Below are 17,995 nucleotides of genomic sequence, written 5' to 3'. Positions count from 1 at the left end.
GAGCTCTGGGGTTGTTCTGTTCTTCTTTTTCTAGAAGCTTGAGGTTCAGCATCAGGTTGTTTAATTGGGCTCGTTCTGTTTTCCTAATATGCATATTCACTGCTATGAATTTCCCTCATAAGACTGCTTTCATTGTGTCCCATAGATTCCGATATGTTGTATTTTCATTGTCATTTAATTGAAGGAACTGTCTGATTTCTTCTTTAATTTCCTCTGTGACCCATTGGTTATTCAGAAGTGTGTTGTTCAATTTCCATGTGTATATGAAATTTTTTGAGTTTCTTTTGCTATGGATCTCCAATTTCTTCGCACTATGGTCTGATAATATACAGGGAATAACTTCAATTCCTTTACACTTACTTGAACATGTTCTATGTGTGAGTATATGGTCTGTTTTGGAGAATGACCCATGTGCAGCTGAGAAGAATGTGTATTCTGATTTTGTGAGGTGGAAGTCTCTGTAAACATCTGTTAAGTTCATTTGTTGAAGAGTTCACTTGAGTTCTAGTATTTCATTACTTCTTTTTAGTCTAATTGATCTATGTATTTGTGACAGTGGGGTGTTGAGGTCCCCCATTACCATTGTATTAGTGCATATATGACTTTTCATGTCCGTTAATATTTGTTTTATATACTTGGGTGCACTAGTGTTTGGTGCATAGATATTCATGATTGTCATCTCTTCCTCTTGGATTCTTCCCTTTACAAGGATGTAGTATCCTTCTTCATCTCTTTTAATCAGTTTTGGTTTGAAATCTACTTGATCTGCAAAGAGGTTAACTACTCCTGCTTTTTGTTGGGTTCCCGTGGCATGGAGTATTGTTTTCCACCTTTTAACTTTCAGTCTATGAATTTCCTTTTGAATGAAGTGTGTTTCTTGTATGCAGCATATTGTTGGATTTTGCTTCTTGACCCATTCTGCCAGTCTATTTCTTTTCATTGGTGAATTGAGACCATTAACTTTGATGGTTATAACTGAAACGTATTGACTTGTCATTGCCATGACTTTTTCTTTTTGTTGAGTTCTCCCCCTTTACATTTAATTTCTTGTCATGCCAGATGGGTTCATTCTGCTTTGCTTCCTGGGGTTGTGATCCTCACTGTCTGTTCCTAGGATATTGTGTAAAATTCTTTGGAGTGCTGGTTTGATATTCACGAAGTTCCTAAGGTGCTCGTTGTCCTGAAAGTATCTTATTTCTCCATGCATTTTGAAAGATAGTTTTGCAGGGTACATCAGTCTGGGTTGGAGGCTGTTTTCTTTTAGGGCTTGGAATATGTCCCTCCAAGCTCTTCTTGCCTTGATGATTTGTGTTGAGAAGTCTGCTGTGATTCTGATGGGCTTTCCTTTGTATGTGATTTGTTTCTTTTCTCTAACTGCTTGTAGGACTTTGTTCTTCTGTTGAGCTTCTGCAATCTTAATTATATGCCTATGTGTAGATTTTTTTTGATGAAGGCTATTTGGAGTCCCATATGCCTCACTTATCTGTATGTCAAGCTCTTTTCCCCTTCTTGGGAAGTTTTCTGCCATTATTTCTGTGAAGAGATTTTTTTATGTCATCTGCACTCTCTCTTGTTTCTTCATTGACTCCAATCAGTCTTATGTTATTCTTCTTTGCATCATCTACCAGCTGCTGGATTGATTTCTCATGTTCTCTTATAATTTTGAAGCAATTTTTCTTTTCTTGGTCACTAATTACAATCCTATCTTCTATATCTGAAATTCTGTCCTCACATTGGCTCATTCTGTTGTGTAGACTTTCAATGGAGTTTTTCATGTCCTAGAAATCTATTTGCATCTGTTTTATTGATTTCATTTTTTTCCTATGTTGGGATTCCATCATGTTCCTGAGCTCTTCTCTAGATTTATTAATCATGTCTTGCACTAGGGGCACAATTTCTCCTGTTATCTGAGAAATTATTTCTGAGTTCATGTTTTCCATATCTCCTTTTGTTGCCAGTTCAGTGGGTCCAGGTGGTTGAGTATCAGAGTGTTCCATCTCATTTCCCTTTGGGGTTGCTGTAGGTTATCTGGAAGTCTGGTTTTGAGACTTATTTTTGTGTTTTCTCATTTCGACTGGGGGTGGGGGCTGTTGGTGCCTGCACAGATTACCTCTTCTGAGCTGGGAGAGGTGGGACAGGGGCCGGGAGCAGCGGTAGGGATGGTGCCCCAAAAGCCCTTTCCTGTGGGCTGGGAGCAGCGGGAGGGATGGTGGCCAGGAAGCCCCTTTCTCTGGTCCAGGAACAGTGGGATGGCGGCTCAGAAGCCCCTACCTCTGGGCCGAGAGTGGTGGGAGGGATGGTGGCCCAGAATCCCCTTCCTCTGAAGGGGACAGAGGGTGGCCCAAAAGCCCTTTCCTCTGAGCTGGGAGCAGCGGGGAGGGATGGTGGCCGGGAAGCCCCTACCTCTGGGCCGGGAGCAGTGGGACTCAGTACTGTGATCTGGTGGTCCGGTGTCCCCTGCTTCTTTGTAGTGTGGAACCAGGTGGCTGTGCAGGGGGTGCGGGTCCAGTGGATTGTTGCCAGGGCGTGGGCTGATTCGGCATGTTCTGTGGGACTCAGGACCTCTGTAGGGCGTGTGCTGTCTTTTGAGTACTTAGAGCTGTGTCTGAGCTGGTTCTTTCTCCTCACTAGAAATTCAGACTAGGAACACTATGTGGAATAAGGCAAGGTTATTTTATGGGCACAGCACCCCAAATCCCAGAATAAGGCAGAGTGGAATCTGTTTTCCCGATGTCCAATCTAGATGTCTTAGCTTTTCTAATTTATTATTGTTTAATTTTTTTGTTTAGTTTGTTTATTTTTTTTAGAGAGGCACTTTAGGATCTTTTTTTTTTTCTTTTTTTGGTGAGGTTGGCAGGTAAATTTTGGTAGCCTGCACTTCCAGCTGCTAGAGAGGAAGGGATGGATACATGGACTGGTGCAGTTGTCACATTTGTGGACCTGTCATTTCAGCCCTTTTCAGCCATGTTTCTCACTCTTCTGCACCAGCTTCTTTCTAAGCAACCAAATAGCTTCCACTTCCTTTGTAGCCCTCTTATAGTCCATTGGCTTCTTTACATTTTCCATCACCCTGTTCCCATCTGCTCTCTGTAATCCAAAACAGAGGTTGGCAAACTACCATTTAGGCCAAATCGGGCTGGCTGCCTGTTTTTGTAAATAAAGTTTTACTAGAATACACCCATATGTATATATGGCCATACTACCCTGAACACACTGATCTCATGAGAATGCAGTCATGCTCATTCATTTGCACTTTGTCTCTGGCAGCAGTGACAGAGCTGAGCAGTCCAGACAGTCCAGCAGAGCTGCAAAATTGTGACAGCTTATGTGATGTGCAAAGCCAGATCTGTCTACTCTTTGGTCCCTTAAGGAAAGGTTGGGCAAACCCTGGTCTAGAAATGTTTTGAGATTTTTCCTTTTATTCTGATCAGACCTACCTGGCCTTGCTTTCTCACCACCTTCTCTTTGAATTCATTATACAAATTCTTTCTTTAATTTTGTAAGATCTGAGGAGATTATAAGTACCCTCAAAACTCCAAAGATCTGTTCTTTTTCTGTTCTGTCCTGTTGGCTTGGAAAGACAGTCCTTGCCCTTAATGCACAGTAATACACTGGTGGCCTGTTTATTAATTATGGTTTTCCACGTATAACCTTTTAAGCTTTGAGAGCAGGGACTCTGTGTAGTTCCTTGTACTTTAACACAAGGCCGCATATGTAAGAAGCCTTTTAGAAGTGTGCGTTGAATGAATGAATGAATATTATTAGGTTTACTTTTATCATAGTTATGAGAAAGTGAATTGATTTTTATTCTGAATATATATTTTAAAAAGCCTTTATCTGTTAGTAAGTCATTTTTGTATCTAGAGATTAATAATATGGGCAGTGATGAATCTTACAAGGAATGAAAAGGAACTCTGAATTATACATATTATCAGCCCAGTTATTTGCATTCTGTTTAATCATCTTTTCTCACAGTGGCACTTTTTGTCTTAACTAGTTGTAGCTTAAGTAACTATGTTTTTGAGGCAGAGGAACTATCAGCAGATTGATTCAGAATGTTGAGGGATATAGCCTTCAAATGTTTTTTAAATGTGATTTAAAAATATGTCTAAATGAATGAAATAATTGCAAAAGATGATTCTGAAACAAATTACTTGTAAATAGAAATGAGACTAGAACCTGGGTTGGATGGTTTTTAAAACTTTATTTTGTTGTGTACTTGTGTTTGAGTTTCTCTTTCAAAGAATCTGACATAGAATCGTCTATCACATATGTTAAGATAGATGTACTGAGTTCTCAGATAATGAGATGGTTTTGATAGTAGACATTTCCATTAGAGTACATTTTTCATTTCTCCTACTGTAGTTAATGTATTTTCTTTTGACTCATGCTATTTTCAGTAATACCAATTTAAAATTGATAGCTACAGGTTACATGAAGTAGATTCTGTAGATGGATTATATGGGAATTAAGTAAATGACTGGTTTTAACATTTTACTTCTCCAGAAGATACAGAACGTTTTTAATAGATACACCTTTCCCCTAATTGTTTCCCATAGGAAAGAAACAAACGTAGGAACTTGTGGTTGTTATTTTATTCAGGCTATCTGTCTTGTACCCTTCAAATACATGCAGATACTTGGTTTTAATTTTTTTTCCTGTGACTCTTCCTGATCATATGTTCAGAGGATAATACACTGTTGGCATCTCTCAAAGAAAGAAATGGGGAGTACATGTTTGTGGCACTTTGAGGTCATTGAGCTCATGAGTGATGTAGTGATACAAAAGTGTTCTTGGGCTGGGAATTTAGCTCAGTGGCGCCACACCTGCCTCGCAAGCAGAAAGCAGAAGGTCCTGAGTTTGATCCCCGGTACCAAAAGAAAAAAGTGTTCTTTGCCTCTGATGTGAGATTTCACAGAGCTGGGGCTGAAGGGAAGGGACGGTGCCCTCCACTATCCTTTTCCCTCTTGATGTTCCTAACTTTTGATGTGTACATGTGTAAGCTTATGAAAAAAGCACTGTTCTCAAAAAATATGTTGTGTTGTACTTTATTATTCTTAAATGTTTTTGAAGAAAATTACTTTAAATGGACTGTCCTAGAAAAGAAAAACTTTCGTTGAATGTTTATACAGTATGATTTGTAGAAGAGTGAGACATTCCATAAAAATTTGATAAACAAAAAAGTATAATAATAGAAAACATAGTTGGTATCATTTATTAGTGCCATCCAATAGAACTTTCCAAGATATTGGAACTGCTAATAATCTGTGCTGTCTAATTACAGTTACAGCTAGTCATATGTGACTATTTGAAATGTGGCTTGAGTGACTGAGGAATGTCATATTCAATTTTATTTAAATATTTAATACAGTATTTTTAGTATCTCTATAATTACAGACTGACTGATTTCATATTGTTCCACCTAATTTTTAATTTTTTTCTTTTCAGGGAAATATATGCAGATGATGAACATTCTTAAGCCAATTGCTTTTGATGTTATCCATTTCATGTCTCAGCTATTTGATTATTACTTGTATGCAATATATACCTTTTTTGGTCGGAATGATTCAGTAAGTCAACCTTTGGAAAGAAAATCTGTTTCTTTTAAAATTAATCGATTTTTTTAAAATGTAAAGTAAGGGTCTTCATTCTTTCTGTATAAGATAAACAACATTATTTGGAGAATTATCCATCAAATACACCTTTCTGTCTGACTAACTGGCTTTTATTTATGTATTAATTATAAGCTTTGTCATGATAAACATATTATACATTATTTAAATTTTTGGCAGAAAGTTTCAGTGCAGTATCTGTTTCTAACCTTGATATATTTTGGCAATGGAAAATGTGCAAGTTACTTTACTTAAATCTGGCCCTGTATATAATTACTACACAGTAAATGAGACTCTTTAAGTATTAGGTGACAACCTGAGCTATCACTAATATATTCCAAAGGGTATGAGAAATACTTATTAAAATGAGTCAAGATTATTTAACTGAACCGTTTGTCTGCCACAGAACTAATACCTATACCTCCTTTTTGCATTTGTAAAAGTCATATTGAGTTTAGCCTTTTCACTCCTAGTGGAGAGTACCGTGATATTAGTTGGGTAACTGATCTCATGTTTGGAAATTATTATGTGGCTTGCCTGGATGTTTGACAGTTTTCTGTTTTCTTAAAATTCATTTACAGTCTAAAGTATCTGTAGTCACACCCTCTCATTTTGCTATAGACAGTTTGTCTTATCTGCTAATTTTTCCTGAGTGTGATTAACATTTTATCAATTTTCTTCATATTTTTGTAATTGTTTTTAATTTCTTTTATTTCTGCACTTCTCTTTACTATTTCTCTTCTCTCCTCTTTCTGGGTTTAATTTGTTTACTACTTTTTCTATACTTTTAAGGTAGAAATTTTGATCATTGACTTAAATTGTCCTCTGTTATCAGCATTTCAAGCCCAGTACTTTTGAGTATTGATTTAGCTGCATCCTACAACTTTTGATTATGTTGTGTTTTCATTATTATTCAGTTCAAAATGTTTTCTAATTTCTCTTGTTATTTCTTCTTTGACTCGATCATCTAGAAGTGTGTTGTTTTATTTACAAGTATTCAGGATTTTTCTAGTCACCTTGTTGTTGCCTTTTAACTTATCAGATAGTATATTGTATATTATTTCAGTCTTTAAATTTATTAAACTTAAATTTATTCAAATGATTTAATGGCCCAGAATATAGTCTGTCATGATAAACATATCATGGCAATTTTTGAAAAGTGTATATATCCTGCCATATGTTTCTTTAAAAATACATATGAAATGTGAGCCATAAAAGGAAATATTGATAGAAGGGGCTTGTCATGGCTAACAACTTTGACTTTTTGAAAGACATTCAAAAAGGCAGTTCAAATTTGGAGAAAATTTTGCAAACCGTATTAAGAAAGGACATGTTTGTATGGTGTATAAATAACTCTCCTGACTCAGTAAGAAACAGCCCGATTTAAAAATGGGAAAAATTTGATCAGATACATCACAATAGAAGATACATAAATGGCTAACAAGCATATGAGAAGATGTTCTGCATCACTGGTCATCGGAAAAGCGCCCATTAGGAAGCACATTGCATTACCACTACACATCCACTAGAGTGGCTGCTGCCATTAAAAGTACTGACAACATCACAAGTTGTTAAAGTTGTGAAGTGTTTTAGTCTCCTCTGGCTGCCATAACATCATAATCATAGACTGGGAAGCTTTTACAAAAACTTGTTTCTCGCAGTTTTTGAGGCTTGGAGAGTGCAGCACCATCTTACTGGCCAATTCATTTCCTGATGAGAACCCTCTGCTCGGTTTATAGATGGCTGCTTTATCAGTGTGTCCTATACAACCTTTGCTCTGCACACATGGTGAGAGAAAGTAAGCTCTCTGTTACCTCTTCCTATAAGGGCACTAATCCAGTTGTGCAAGGTCTCTACTCATGATCTCCTCTAGTGCCAGTTATAGGCCTCATTTCTGGATATCACATTGTGAGTTAGGGCTTCATCCCGGATTTTGAGGGCATGTAAACAATTCAGTCTGTGATCTGCAGCAACTAGAATGCACATACAGTGTGGCAGTACCTTATAAAGCTAAAAAATACACTTATTAAGTGAACCACTTCTAGCTATTTACCCAAGAGAACTGAAAATAGTACAGGACCAGAGTGTTCAGAGTAGCTTATGCAAATAGCCCAAAGTGGAACACAAATACTTAGTAACTGGTGAGTAAGTAAACAGATTGTGCTACATCTACGCTATCTAAAAGTTTTAAGCAATAGAAGACCAGAAATACTGACAGACTCACAACACAGATGAGCCCCAAAAGCATGCCAAGTGAAAGAAGTCAAAACACAAAAGATAATATACTGTGTGATCCCACTTATATGAAATTTTAAGAAAGGCAAAAATATAGTGACAGCAGATCATAGGTTGAGGATGGGAGGAAGAGATTAGTGCAAAGGTCAGCGGGACATTTTCAAGGGGGAGAGAGTTATGTGTTGCTTTTGATGCTCATTGGAAGATTTTAGACAGCAAAATTAGTCAAATTGTATGTTTAAAGTTGATGGATTTAATTTATAAATAATACTTTAATGAAAAATGGAGACAAAGAATAAAGTGTAGAAAACTAGAGAAAATAAAACATGTTTTAAAGTTAGTTCATGTTTTACTGCAGTATTCTCACATAACTGTTTTGGCTTGAGGCTTTCTAACACATGTAAATATTTTCTCATTCTTGGGAGGGGAGTAATAGTAAATGTGTATGCATTTTGTAAGTCTGTATATTCACAGTCACACATAATTTCTACCAATATAATTAAATACTGTTACATTCTGCTAATAAATAATGCTTTTAATTTATTGGCTCATGGAGAACATTTTAACTTTTTTCTAAATGATTGTATATATCTTTGATTACCTCTCAATTAATTTTGTTTTCATCAGTTGAATCATTATACAGGGGGCTGACCCACTAGCTTTTATGTCTTAATCAAGTCACTCTTCATTTATGCTCTGTGAAGGATTTATAAATGCTTTGACTTTGTTCTAGTAAATAGAATTCTATACTGTGAAATGTCTATTAAATCTGAGAAAATTTCATTGATGTGTCAGCAAGAATTTAGGTTCTCTCATTTGTGTAAGAGAAATAGCAGTACTCTCCATTTTGCTTTTACATAAACACAATACAGTACCCCTTAAGAACAGAGGGTGTCTGAAATCTCAAGCTTCATAATAAAAATAATAGCTTGTGGAAAAGAAATTCTAGTGAACTCTTCTGAGATTGGTAGATGTTAGTATAATCCATAAATGGAAAAAGATTCTTTGGTTCCCTGGAGGGCTAAGGTTTGAGTTCTTTGATTGATGGGTTGGAATTTTTAGATAGTTTGGAAACCCTCTGAAGACTAAGTAACTGAGTGAAAACTCTTCAAATATTTTTGAAGATGTGTCAAATAAATTGAAGATGTGTCACTTGCAAGATATCATGTTTTTGGTACCGGGGATCAAACTTGGGTCCTTGCGCTTGCGAGGCAGACGGCAGAACCACTGAGCTAAATCCCCGCCCCACTTGCAAGATTTTTTTCTAGAGTTGTGTAACATGCTTTTCTTTTTCTTTCAGTTGGAATCAACAGGCCTCGGCCTTAGTAGTAGTAGACTAAGAACAACTCTAAACAGAATACAAGAAAGCCTTATTGATCTGGTGAGTAATGAATTATAATTAATTCCATTGAGTTATCTAAAATAGAAACTAGTCATGTGGTCACCTACATATAAATGTGTGTCTATATATCTTTACAGAGTGCCAAAGCACTTTAGTATGACAATAAGTCCATGTAGGAAGTAAAAGAAAGGTTGCTTGTAGTCTGGCAGATCTTTGTGGTGGGGCGTTGGCATATGCTGAAGAGTGTTATATTGTAGGGATTATCTGAGATCACTTTATGACTGAAATTCAAGAGGAAAGTTTGTGTTTAGTTTGCAGTGTGATAGGGTTGTTCCAGTTTTTTACTGTTGTGTCACATGACAAAATGCATGTTTTTAGAAGACAGGTAATGCAGCACCACAAAAGTGACCCTGTGTAGTTTTTAAGCTAGCATATGTATTTAAAATAAGTTTAAAAAAGAAAAGAAAACCTTTTCCTTGGTTGGTCACTATGACCAGAAATATGTTTTTCAGGACTTTTCTCTACCTTCTTTGAATTTTTATTTATTCCCTCAACCTACGACAAATAATCATTTTCTTTTTTAAAAAATAGTATTTATATCATATGCATACTCCTGTATTTATTTTTTTATAAAACTGTAATCATTCACTCAAATACTTATTGAAATAGTACTATATGCTAAACCTGTACTAAACATTGTTAATGGTGCTAAGAATTCATCTGTGCTTAGAAGAGATAATTTCTGTCTAATTATAACTTTGTATTTTATTGGAGCAGAGAGACAAGCTTATAAAATAGTGTCATATATGATGAGTGCTAAGATGAAAGTGAAGCAGAGAGTGATAGGATGATCTTTGAGGAGAGATACGAATAAAGAAATGGGGGAATACGCTAATATCTTCGTTGAACATTGTTTGAGCAGAGGAAATAGTTGGTGCCTGTCTCCCTTATCATTGGAAATGTTTTAATTTGGTACTCCTCTCTGCATTCCTTTTCCTCCCTCTCTCCCTCCCTCCTTCCTTCCTTACCCTCTACAGCTTTTCCTCATTGTATATGAGGATTGGTTTTCAGACTCCAAGCAGATACTGTAATCCATAGTTAATTCCCTTGTATAAAAATGGCATCTTGTTTATCCCATTTGCATACAACCTGTACACATCCTCCTTTATACCTTACATCATGTCTAGGTTGCTTATAATACCTAATACAATATAAATCCTATATGAATAATTGTTACATTGTATTGTTTAAGAAGTAATAACAAAAAAATCTGTTCATGTTCAGAACAGATGCTTTTTCCCTTTTCTAATATTTTTGATCTGTGATTGGTTGAATCTGTAGATACAGAACCCAAGGATGTGGAGAGCTGACTCCATAGTCAAAGCACTTACCTTGACACATATAATTCTATAAATGTTCATAGGATAAACTCTAGTCCCTGGGCTTTATGTTTCCTGGCTTAATGAGGCCTAACCTGGCTTGTTCTCTTGGCTTTGCTATCTGTTTAATCCTTGATCTTCCTGTACAGATAAAGGCTCTTCATGTACAGATAAAGGCTCCTTGTTTGACCTAGACTTTCTTTAAGTCTTTGTTTAATAAAGTCCATTGGCTTTTATAAACCCTGTTAGCAATTTTCTGTGTTTCAGTTGAAATTCTCTTTGTTTGATGTTTAGTATAACCTTGACCATCAAATCTTATTCCTACAAATCTTAATCCACAGTTGATGTTTTTCTTGTTTCCCACTAAAAGCCTCAAGAATGATGGACTGAAATTCTCATTAGAGTCATTCATTCTGGCATTTCTCTGTCATCTCCACTAGTTACTATATTGTGATTGTCAAACTACAGTTTCACTGGGGCTGGGGATTTAGTTCAGTGGCACTGTGCCTGCCTCATAAGCACAAGGTCCTGAGTTCGATCCCTGGTACAAAAAAACCAAAAAACAAAAAACTACAGTTCCACATTTGACATTACTGCATGCATGGATTTATGCTTCAGGCTTTACACATGGAGTATAATTAAATAGCATAACCACATGAACAATGGAACTAAACCAACTCTTCTTTGACAGAAGCCACCACCCGTCTTCTTGATGATAAAATATTTATGACCTCTGTCTGGCTTCTGTGATCATTGAAAGAGTTTTTTCCTGAACTGATGGAACTGTCAAATTTAGAAGTGTATGTTTAAAAACTAACTACAGTGGTATCTTTGTTAACGATATAATTTGTTCTGCAATTTTTGGAAAGATGGCCATGTTTGTGTTTATGTGGGAAAGATGGCCAAAGTTGTATTTGTCACTTGATGTAGAGTTTGCAAATAAAAACAAAATTTTGCCAAATGCTTCTGTTTGCAAATCAAATTGTCTGCAAACAAAAGTGTTCATGAACCAAGGTACCATTCCAAGCCTTCCTCCCCCTATAAATAAAATGATAGATATACCCATTTTGTTATTACAGTTTTATTTTATTTTGGTATATTGTATCAATTAGGGTTCACTAGCGGGACAGATTCAATATAAAATATATGTATGACATATAAAATATACAAGGTAGGCTTACAATGGTTGCCTGCAGAATCAGGTGTGGAAGAGTCCCAAAGGCCACCTGTGCACTGGAGAGTGGAGGATCCAGTCAGAGGTTGAAGGCCTGGAGCTCACTGCAGAGTCCCATGGGAGTCCATTCCAAGAGGCTGAAGAATCTGCATTGGAAGATTGAAGATGGAGGTCCAAAGGTGCTGGCGAAGTTTAGTGCCCCTCTGAAGAAGCAAAAGTGAGACTTCTTTCCCTTTTTATTCCATCCAGGCTACAAGCCTATTGGTTGGTGCCACCCACACCCAGTGTGGGTCTTCCTTCTAAATCAACATACCCAGAACTATGTTAAACTCATCTAGGGATTTCTTACTCAATTTGACACCACAATTAACTGCCACACACATTTTCTTTTAAAGGAATCCTTAAGTCCTTATCCCTTGCCATCTCTCTTTTTTTTTTTTTTGGTACCGAGGATCAAACTCGGGTCCTTGCGCTTGCGCAGCAGGCGGCGAAACCACTGAGCTAAATCCCCGGCCCTTCTTTGCCATCTCTTAAACTGAAAGACTGTGGGTGGGATGAGAAGACTATGCAAGCACCCATCCTCTTTGGTTTGTAAGGAGTGCTCTCTGACTGGGTTTCTCCAGGCTCCTAATCCCTCTGGAGGATAAGGCTCCACACGGTGCTCTAACGTTTTCCTCAAATTTTCCATTACTTTATGTTTTTTTTCTATTATTTTCTGTTTTTCATAGTTACAAGTTTATTACTTTAAAAAATCTGTTTGTCATTTACTAGGCTTTAATCATAGGTGTTTTTAAGCTGGCATATTAATTTTCTTTCTTCATTAATTAGTATCTACATTGACAGAGAATATTAATTGATTTGCTCTTCAGTACATTTTTTGAATAGTAAATTAATTTATAGCCCAGTCATCCTGGAACTGACGAGCTAGAAGTAGTATTTTTCTTATATTTCTCCTACATGTCATTTAAAATCTTAATAAATGTTTTTCTTAATTTTATTTTTTCCCTGTATATCTTCTAATTTTTACTTTAAGGTGTAAAAGACAAAATAGATCACCATGATCTTAAAAATGCCACCTTGAGGGCCGGGGATTTAGCTCAGTGGTTTCGCTGCCTGCTGCACAAGCACAAGGACCCGAGTTCGATCCCCGGTACCAAAAAAAAACAATGCCCCCTTGGGCTGGGGAGTTAGTTCAATGGCACCACTCCTGCTTGGCAAACACAAGGTCCTGAGTTCCATCCCTGGTACCGGGAAAAAAAAAAAAGAATAAAAATGTCACCTAAAGTAATTTATCCTAAAAGTTCAGTGTAAACTAAGAAAATGTTTGGCATATCAAAAAAAAAAATTCTAAGAAAAGTAATCTAATAGAGGAAAATTAGGAAAGGAAGTTTCTTTTGGTGATAATGTTACCAGAAATGTGAATTTTTAATCTTCCATTTGGTAATGCTAACTATAATGTTTGCTGTAAGACTTTGGGCCATCTTTGATAATAAAAATGTATTTTAGATTTGTCCAGAAAAGTCCACCAATATAAATTATCTTTGTAGTAGTAAATTAATGACAAGAAAGACTAAAAATGAGACTTTTACTATGAGAAGAGTGATTGATTAATGTTTCATTTCTCCAGCAAAGGGGCATGTCCTCCTTTACTTACCGGGCCGGTATAAACCAATCCAGTGTAGAAGCTCTTTGTTTCAGTGCGCGCAGCACATACCATTTATTTATGTCAGCCTGACATTCTGTGATGTCTTGCTCTCTTCACTGTTATTTCCCTAAATGTAAACACAAACCTTTAGACTTTAAGCAGATGATTGCCATAATTTTTATGCCTAAAATGCCAGTATTCACTGTGAACAAAGGAAGGCATTTTAACGAAAACCTTTCCATTTGGGAGGCAGAAATTCCACTGCTCTCTGCATGTTTTTGTGACAGAGCTCGATATGTAAAGGGAACTCAGCATATTTGTGTTAAAGGAACTAAGGAGGTAGTTGGGTACGTTCTTCCGGCGGCTCCTGTCACAGGAGATGAACTTCATTTCTCTTGGACAGCAGATACTCTTTCTTGACCTGCCATTACCTCCTAGCACCACCTGCTTGCTTACTCTTCCAGACTCACTGCGCAGTGAGCATCTAAATTCAAAGAAACTTTGTTTAATGAATATGTTGTTGCATGGTGGTATCTAATCATAAAAAATGAATTTAAAAAGTAACTGCTATTGTTTTATGTGGTATTAATAGTGATCCTTGAGCTATTCTGAGTTTGATATTGTCCAGTATTGTCAAGAAGTTCATGTCAGTTTTAGTTTAATTATAAAATACTTTTTAAATGAGAACATCTGTTAGAAAGAGATTTTGTTATACTATTGGAGTATAATACTCCAGGTTTCAACCAAAGCTGTAGAAGAAAGCTCATTTCTCCACAGTATTTATTCACAGCTAGTAACTGTCAGCTGCTGCTTAAACCTCTTCAGTGTCATGAAACTCCTAACCGTCCAAGTCAGCCCTTCTTGCCTTATAGTCTGCCTGCTAGAATGCGCTTTGTTAGGATGTGGCTTTCTTGCCTGAGTGAGTTATCTCTTCCCCTAACTCCTTTATTAGTTTTTCACGTTTCAAGGTTTCAGGTCTCCTCGTCATTCTTTGACTTGTCTGAGGTAGCTGTTTACAGCTCTGAACTGAGAAGAAAACACAGAGTACTTTAAGAGGTGCTGGCAGTAGACAGAAGGGAAGGAGCCAAGTGATGGGGGCGCAATATGAGGCACATGACAGGTGAATGTTTATTATCTGTTTGTTCACCCATGAGTACTGTGTGTACTTAGGGTCCTTGTGCTAGTACGCCGATCCCTTTGGTGGAGGAGGCAGGTACAGCATGAAAGAAAATCTAATGTGAGCTTGTGTTGAGAGCTGTAAAGAAGTAGATTCAAAGGGTAGAAAGAGAGAAAGAGTGCACTTTAATTTGGGTAATCAGGGAAGAACCCTCTGAAAAGGTAACATTGAGATAGATCCCTGAAGCACATAGGAATGTGAGCCACCTGTGTAAAAATTCACTTGGTAAACAAGGATTTATTTAGTGTCTGTCAATTGAAAACTTCGTATATGGTGACAGGCACCACTCTCGGAGTTAAAGACACAGTTGTAGGTGTGATGGAGGAAACCAGAAAAACTCCGTACTCTTGTGGAGCTTACTTTATAGTAGGGAGAGCATATTTTGGGGAAAAGTGTTTTAAGTTGAGAAAACAGGAAATGCAAGCCCTGAGGAAGGAGCATGCTTTCCTATTGCAGGAACAGGATAGGAACCAGTATAATTGGGATGAGATAATTAGATGAAAGCAGAGAGATCTCGAGTTCCTGGGTCATGTAGTACCATTGCACTTTATTCTGAGGATGACTAGCAGGAACCTATTGGAGAGCTTATGTAGAAGTGTTGATATGATCGGCATAATTATTTTAAAAAAGAATTATTTTGGCTTTTAGTAGTTTGGGAGAAAGATGAGGTAGCTCGCATTGAGGCATTAGTGGAAAACATTAGCAAGATGTGGTCAGATTCTGGGTCTTTTGAAGGTGGCCTCGTAAAGATTTATGGAGGGATTGGAAATGGGGTATGTAGGACTAAGAGAAGTCAAGAATGACGTTTGTTTTCTAGAGAGAGAATGGAAAAACCATTACTGGAGATAGGTAAGAGTTTTGAGAGGGACCCATTCAAAGACTTAAGAGTTCATTTTCAAATCAAGTGCTATGAAGGCAAGGGAGAAGTTGGAGCCAGGAATAGAAGGTTTTTAGTTTTTGACATATACATGGCATAAAACAGGGATTGAACAAAATCATCTAGGAAATAGATTGTAAGTATAGAGAAGTCTGTGGGCTGAACTTGAGGGCACCAGAGTTTAAAGATCAGGGAAAATGACAAGTGGCCAGCAGAATAAGACAGACCAGCAGTATGATGTTCTGGGAACTATGTACAGAAAGTTTTTCAAGATCAGCTATGTAGAGTGCCACAGTATGAATATTTAGGGTTGACTGTTGGATTTGTCCATATGGAGGTCATTGGGAACCTTGATAACTTTCCCTGGAGTGAGGCAGACGAAAGCTGGTTTGAAGTGGTTTGAAAGAGGAAAAGAGGTGAGGCAGACTATTATCATCACTAATTGTGTTCATACAATTTGAGGACCTACTTATGCCAGGAAGCATGTCTAGGTACTGAGGTTCAAAGACAATAAAAGTGTCCTACCCCTCCAGCACCTCGGGGCAGTGAGGGAAGGCAGTCAGGAAACAGTTGCTAACAAAGTGTGCTTTGTGCCATATAAACACTTGCATCTGCTTGGATAGTGGAAACACAAGTTAGGATGCTCATTCTTCATGAGGAACTGAGTAAGTTGTAGCAAGAAGGTGGCCCATGAATTCAGACTTTAGAAATAATATGAAAAGAACTAAATAGAGTAGAGAAGGAGAGCTGAAAAGATAGGTGTTTAAGGAGATGAGGTACAGCAAGCAGCCCAGAGTGGGCCATCTGCAGGCCATTGGAACACCTCGGAATGAGGCTGGTGAAGTTGTCAGGTACAAATGAGTGATGTCCTGGTAACACAGTCAGATTTTTTCTGAAAATAGGTTGAGGCTGCCAAACTAGGGAGTGGTATGATCACACTGTTATTTAGAAGGATGGCACTGGTATTGTAGAAAAATAATACAGTTAACTGTGTGAAGACTGGAGTAGAAACGGGAGAAGCTAGAGATAAAATTCTCTACTTAAAGGCTTATTGCTGTTGCAGTCTTCCTGTTCTATTTTCCTCAAAACTATTTAAAATTTTTTATTAATATATAGTAATTGTACATATTTCTAAGGTACAGTGTGATGTTTTGATACATGTTTATACTGTGTAATTATAAAATCAGGGTAGTTAGTATATCTGTCACCTCATGAATTTACCATTTTCTCATATTGAGAGTATTCAAAAACCTCTCAGCTATTTTGAAGTGTTCAGAGCAATGCTGTGTGATAGAGCACCATTGCTTTTCCCTCCCACCTAACTGTAAATTTGTGTTTCTTGACTAATCTGTCTATATACCCTCTTCTGCTGCCCTTCCCCAGCCTCTGGTAGCTGCTCTTCTACTCTCCATTTCCTTGAAATTGGCTTCTTTGAATAGTGTGTGTGAGTAAGATCACGTGGTACTTGTCTTTCTGTGTCTGGCTTATTATACTTGACATAATGTCCTCCAGGCTCATCTTTCTTGTCACATATGACGAGACTTTGTTTTTTATAGCTGAAGAGTATTCATCTGTTGATGGACAGTGAGGTCGATTCTATATCTTGGCAATTCTGAGTAGTGTTAGAATAATAAACATGGGATGTAGTGAAATTACCAAATATATGGTACCTCTATTTTCAGTGTCCTAGGGAACCTCCATATTGCTTTCCCTAATAGCTATACTAATTTACATTCCCACCAACATTGTGTAAGAGTTCCCCTTTCTCTACATTCTAGCAAGTACCTGTTACTTTTTGCCTTTTTGCTAGTAGCTATGCTTACTGGGATAAGGTGATGGCTCATTGTGGTTTCGATTTGTATTTCCCTGATGATTTATGATGTGTCGATCATTCTTTTGACTTTTTTATTAGTACATGTTTGCAGTACACAATGATTACTATAGGGAATTGGTACTTGTACATAATACATTTCAGTTCTTTCAATTAATTGGATTATTTGGGTTATTTTGCTACTGAGTTGTTTAAATTCCTTTTATTCTCTAGATGTTAACTTCTTGTCATCATAGTTTGAAATATTTTCTCCTATTCTGTAGATTGTCTCATTATTGTGGTGTTGTAGTCAGCAGGATTTGGCAAGGGAATACATTAAATACAGGACACATAAGTTACAAGATTATTTTATGATAATTACCCAAAAAGTCAAATACAAAGGAGTACAAGAGATTAACCGCACACTAGAAGCCCAAAGGATCCAGCTGAGGGCCTGAATCCCAGCAGTTTCCCACACAAGCCCAGCTAAAGCTTAGAGTCCAAAGCAATGCCCTCAAGTCCAGCCAGTGGCCTAGAGCCCATGGTAGTGTCTCATGCCTGTCCATATTGAGGATCTGCATCTGGAAGGCCCAAGGGCTAGTGGTAGAATCCAGAAAACCTATGCCGGTGAGATGAAGGATTTGTGCCACCAAGCTGAAGAATCCACATTGGAGCCAGGAAGTGATGTTCATGGTGAAGATCAGCGCTCCCCTGATGAAAAGAGTAGCCATTCCCAGCAACAGT

The 17,995-nt window shown here is 37.3% G+C and overlaps 1 protein-coding gene across 1 annotated transcript in view; it reads left to right on the top strand.

Moving 5' to 3' along the window:
- The window catches only part of Vps50 (VPS50 subunit of EARP/GARPII complex), a 128,483-nt gene that overhangs the window by 96,091 nt on the left and 14,397 nt on the right, over positions 1–17,995 (top strand). Inside the window, exons 21-22 of the mRNA XM_004862683.3 lie at positions 5,449–5,570; positions 9,148–9,228. Of these exons, the coding sequence (XP_004862740.2) occupies positions 5,449–5,570; positions 9,148–9,228 (203 nt within the window). The remainder of the gene's footprint in view (positions 1–5,448; positions 5,571–9,147; positions 9,229–17,995) is intronic.

Source organism: Heterocephalus glaber, unplaced genomic scaffold, assembly GCF_053883595.1.
Source record: "Heterocephalus glaber isolate CG9 unplaced genomic scaffold, H.glaber_assembly_v1.0 deba00000546, whole genome shotgun sequence".
Lineage (NCBI taxonomy): Eukaryota > Metazoa > Chordata > Mammalia > Rodentia > Bathyergidae > Heterocephalus > Heterocephalus glaber.
The sequence above is the reverse complement of the archived record's forward strand: the minus strand, read 5'-3'. Positions and strand labels throughout refer to the sequence as shown.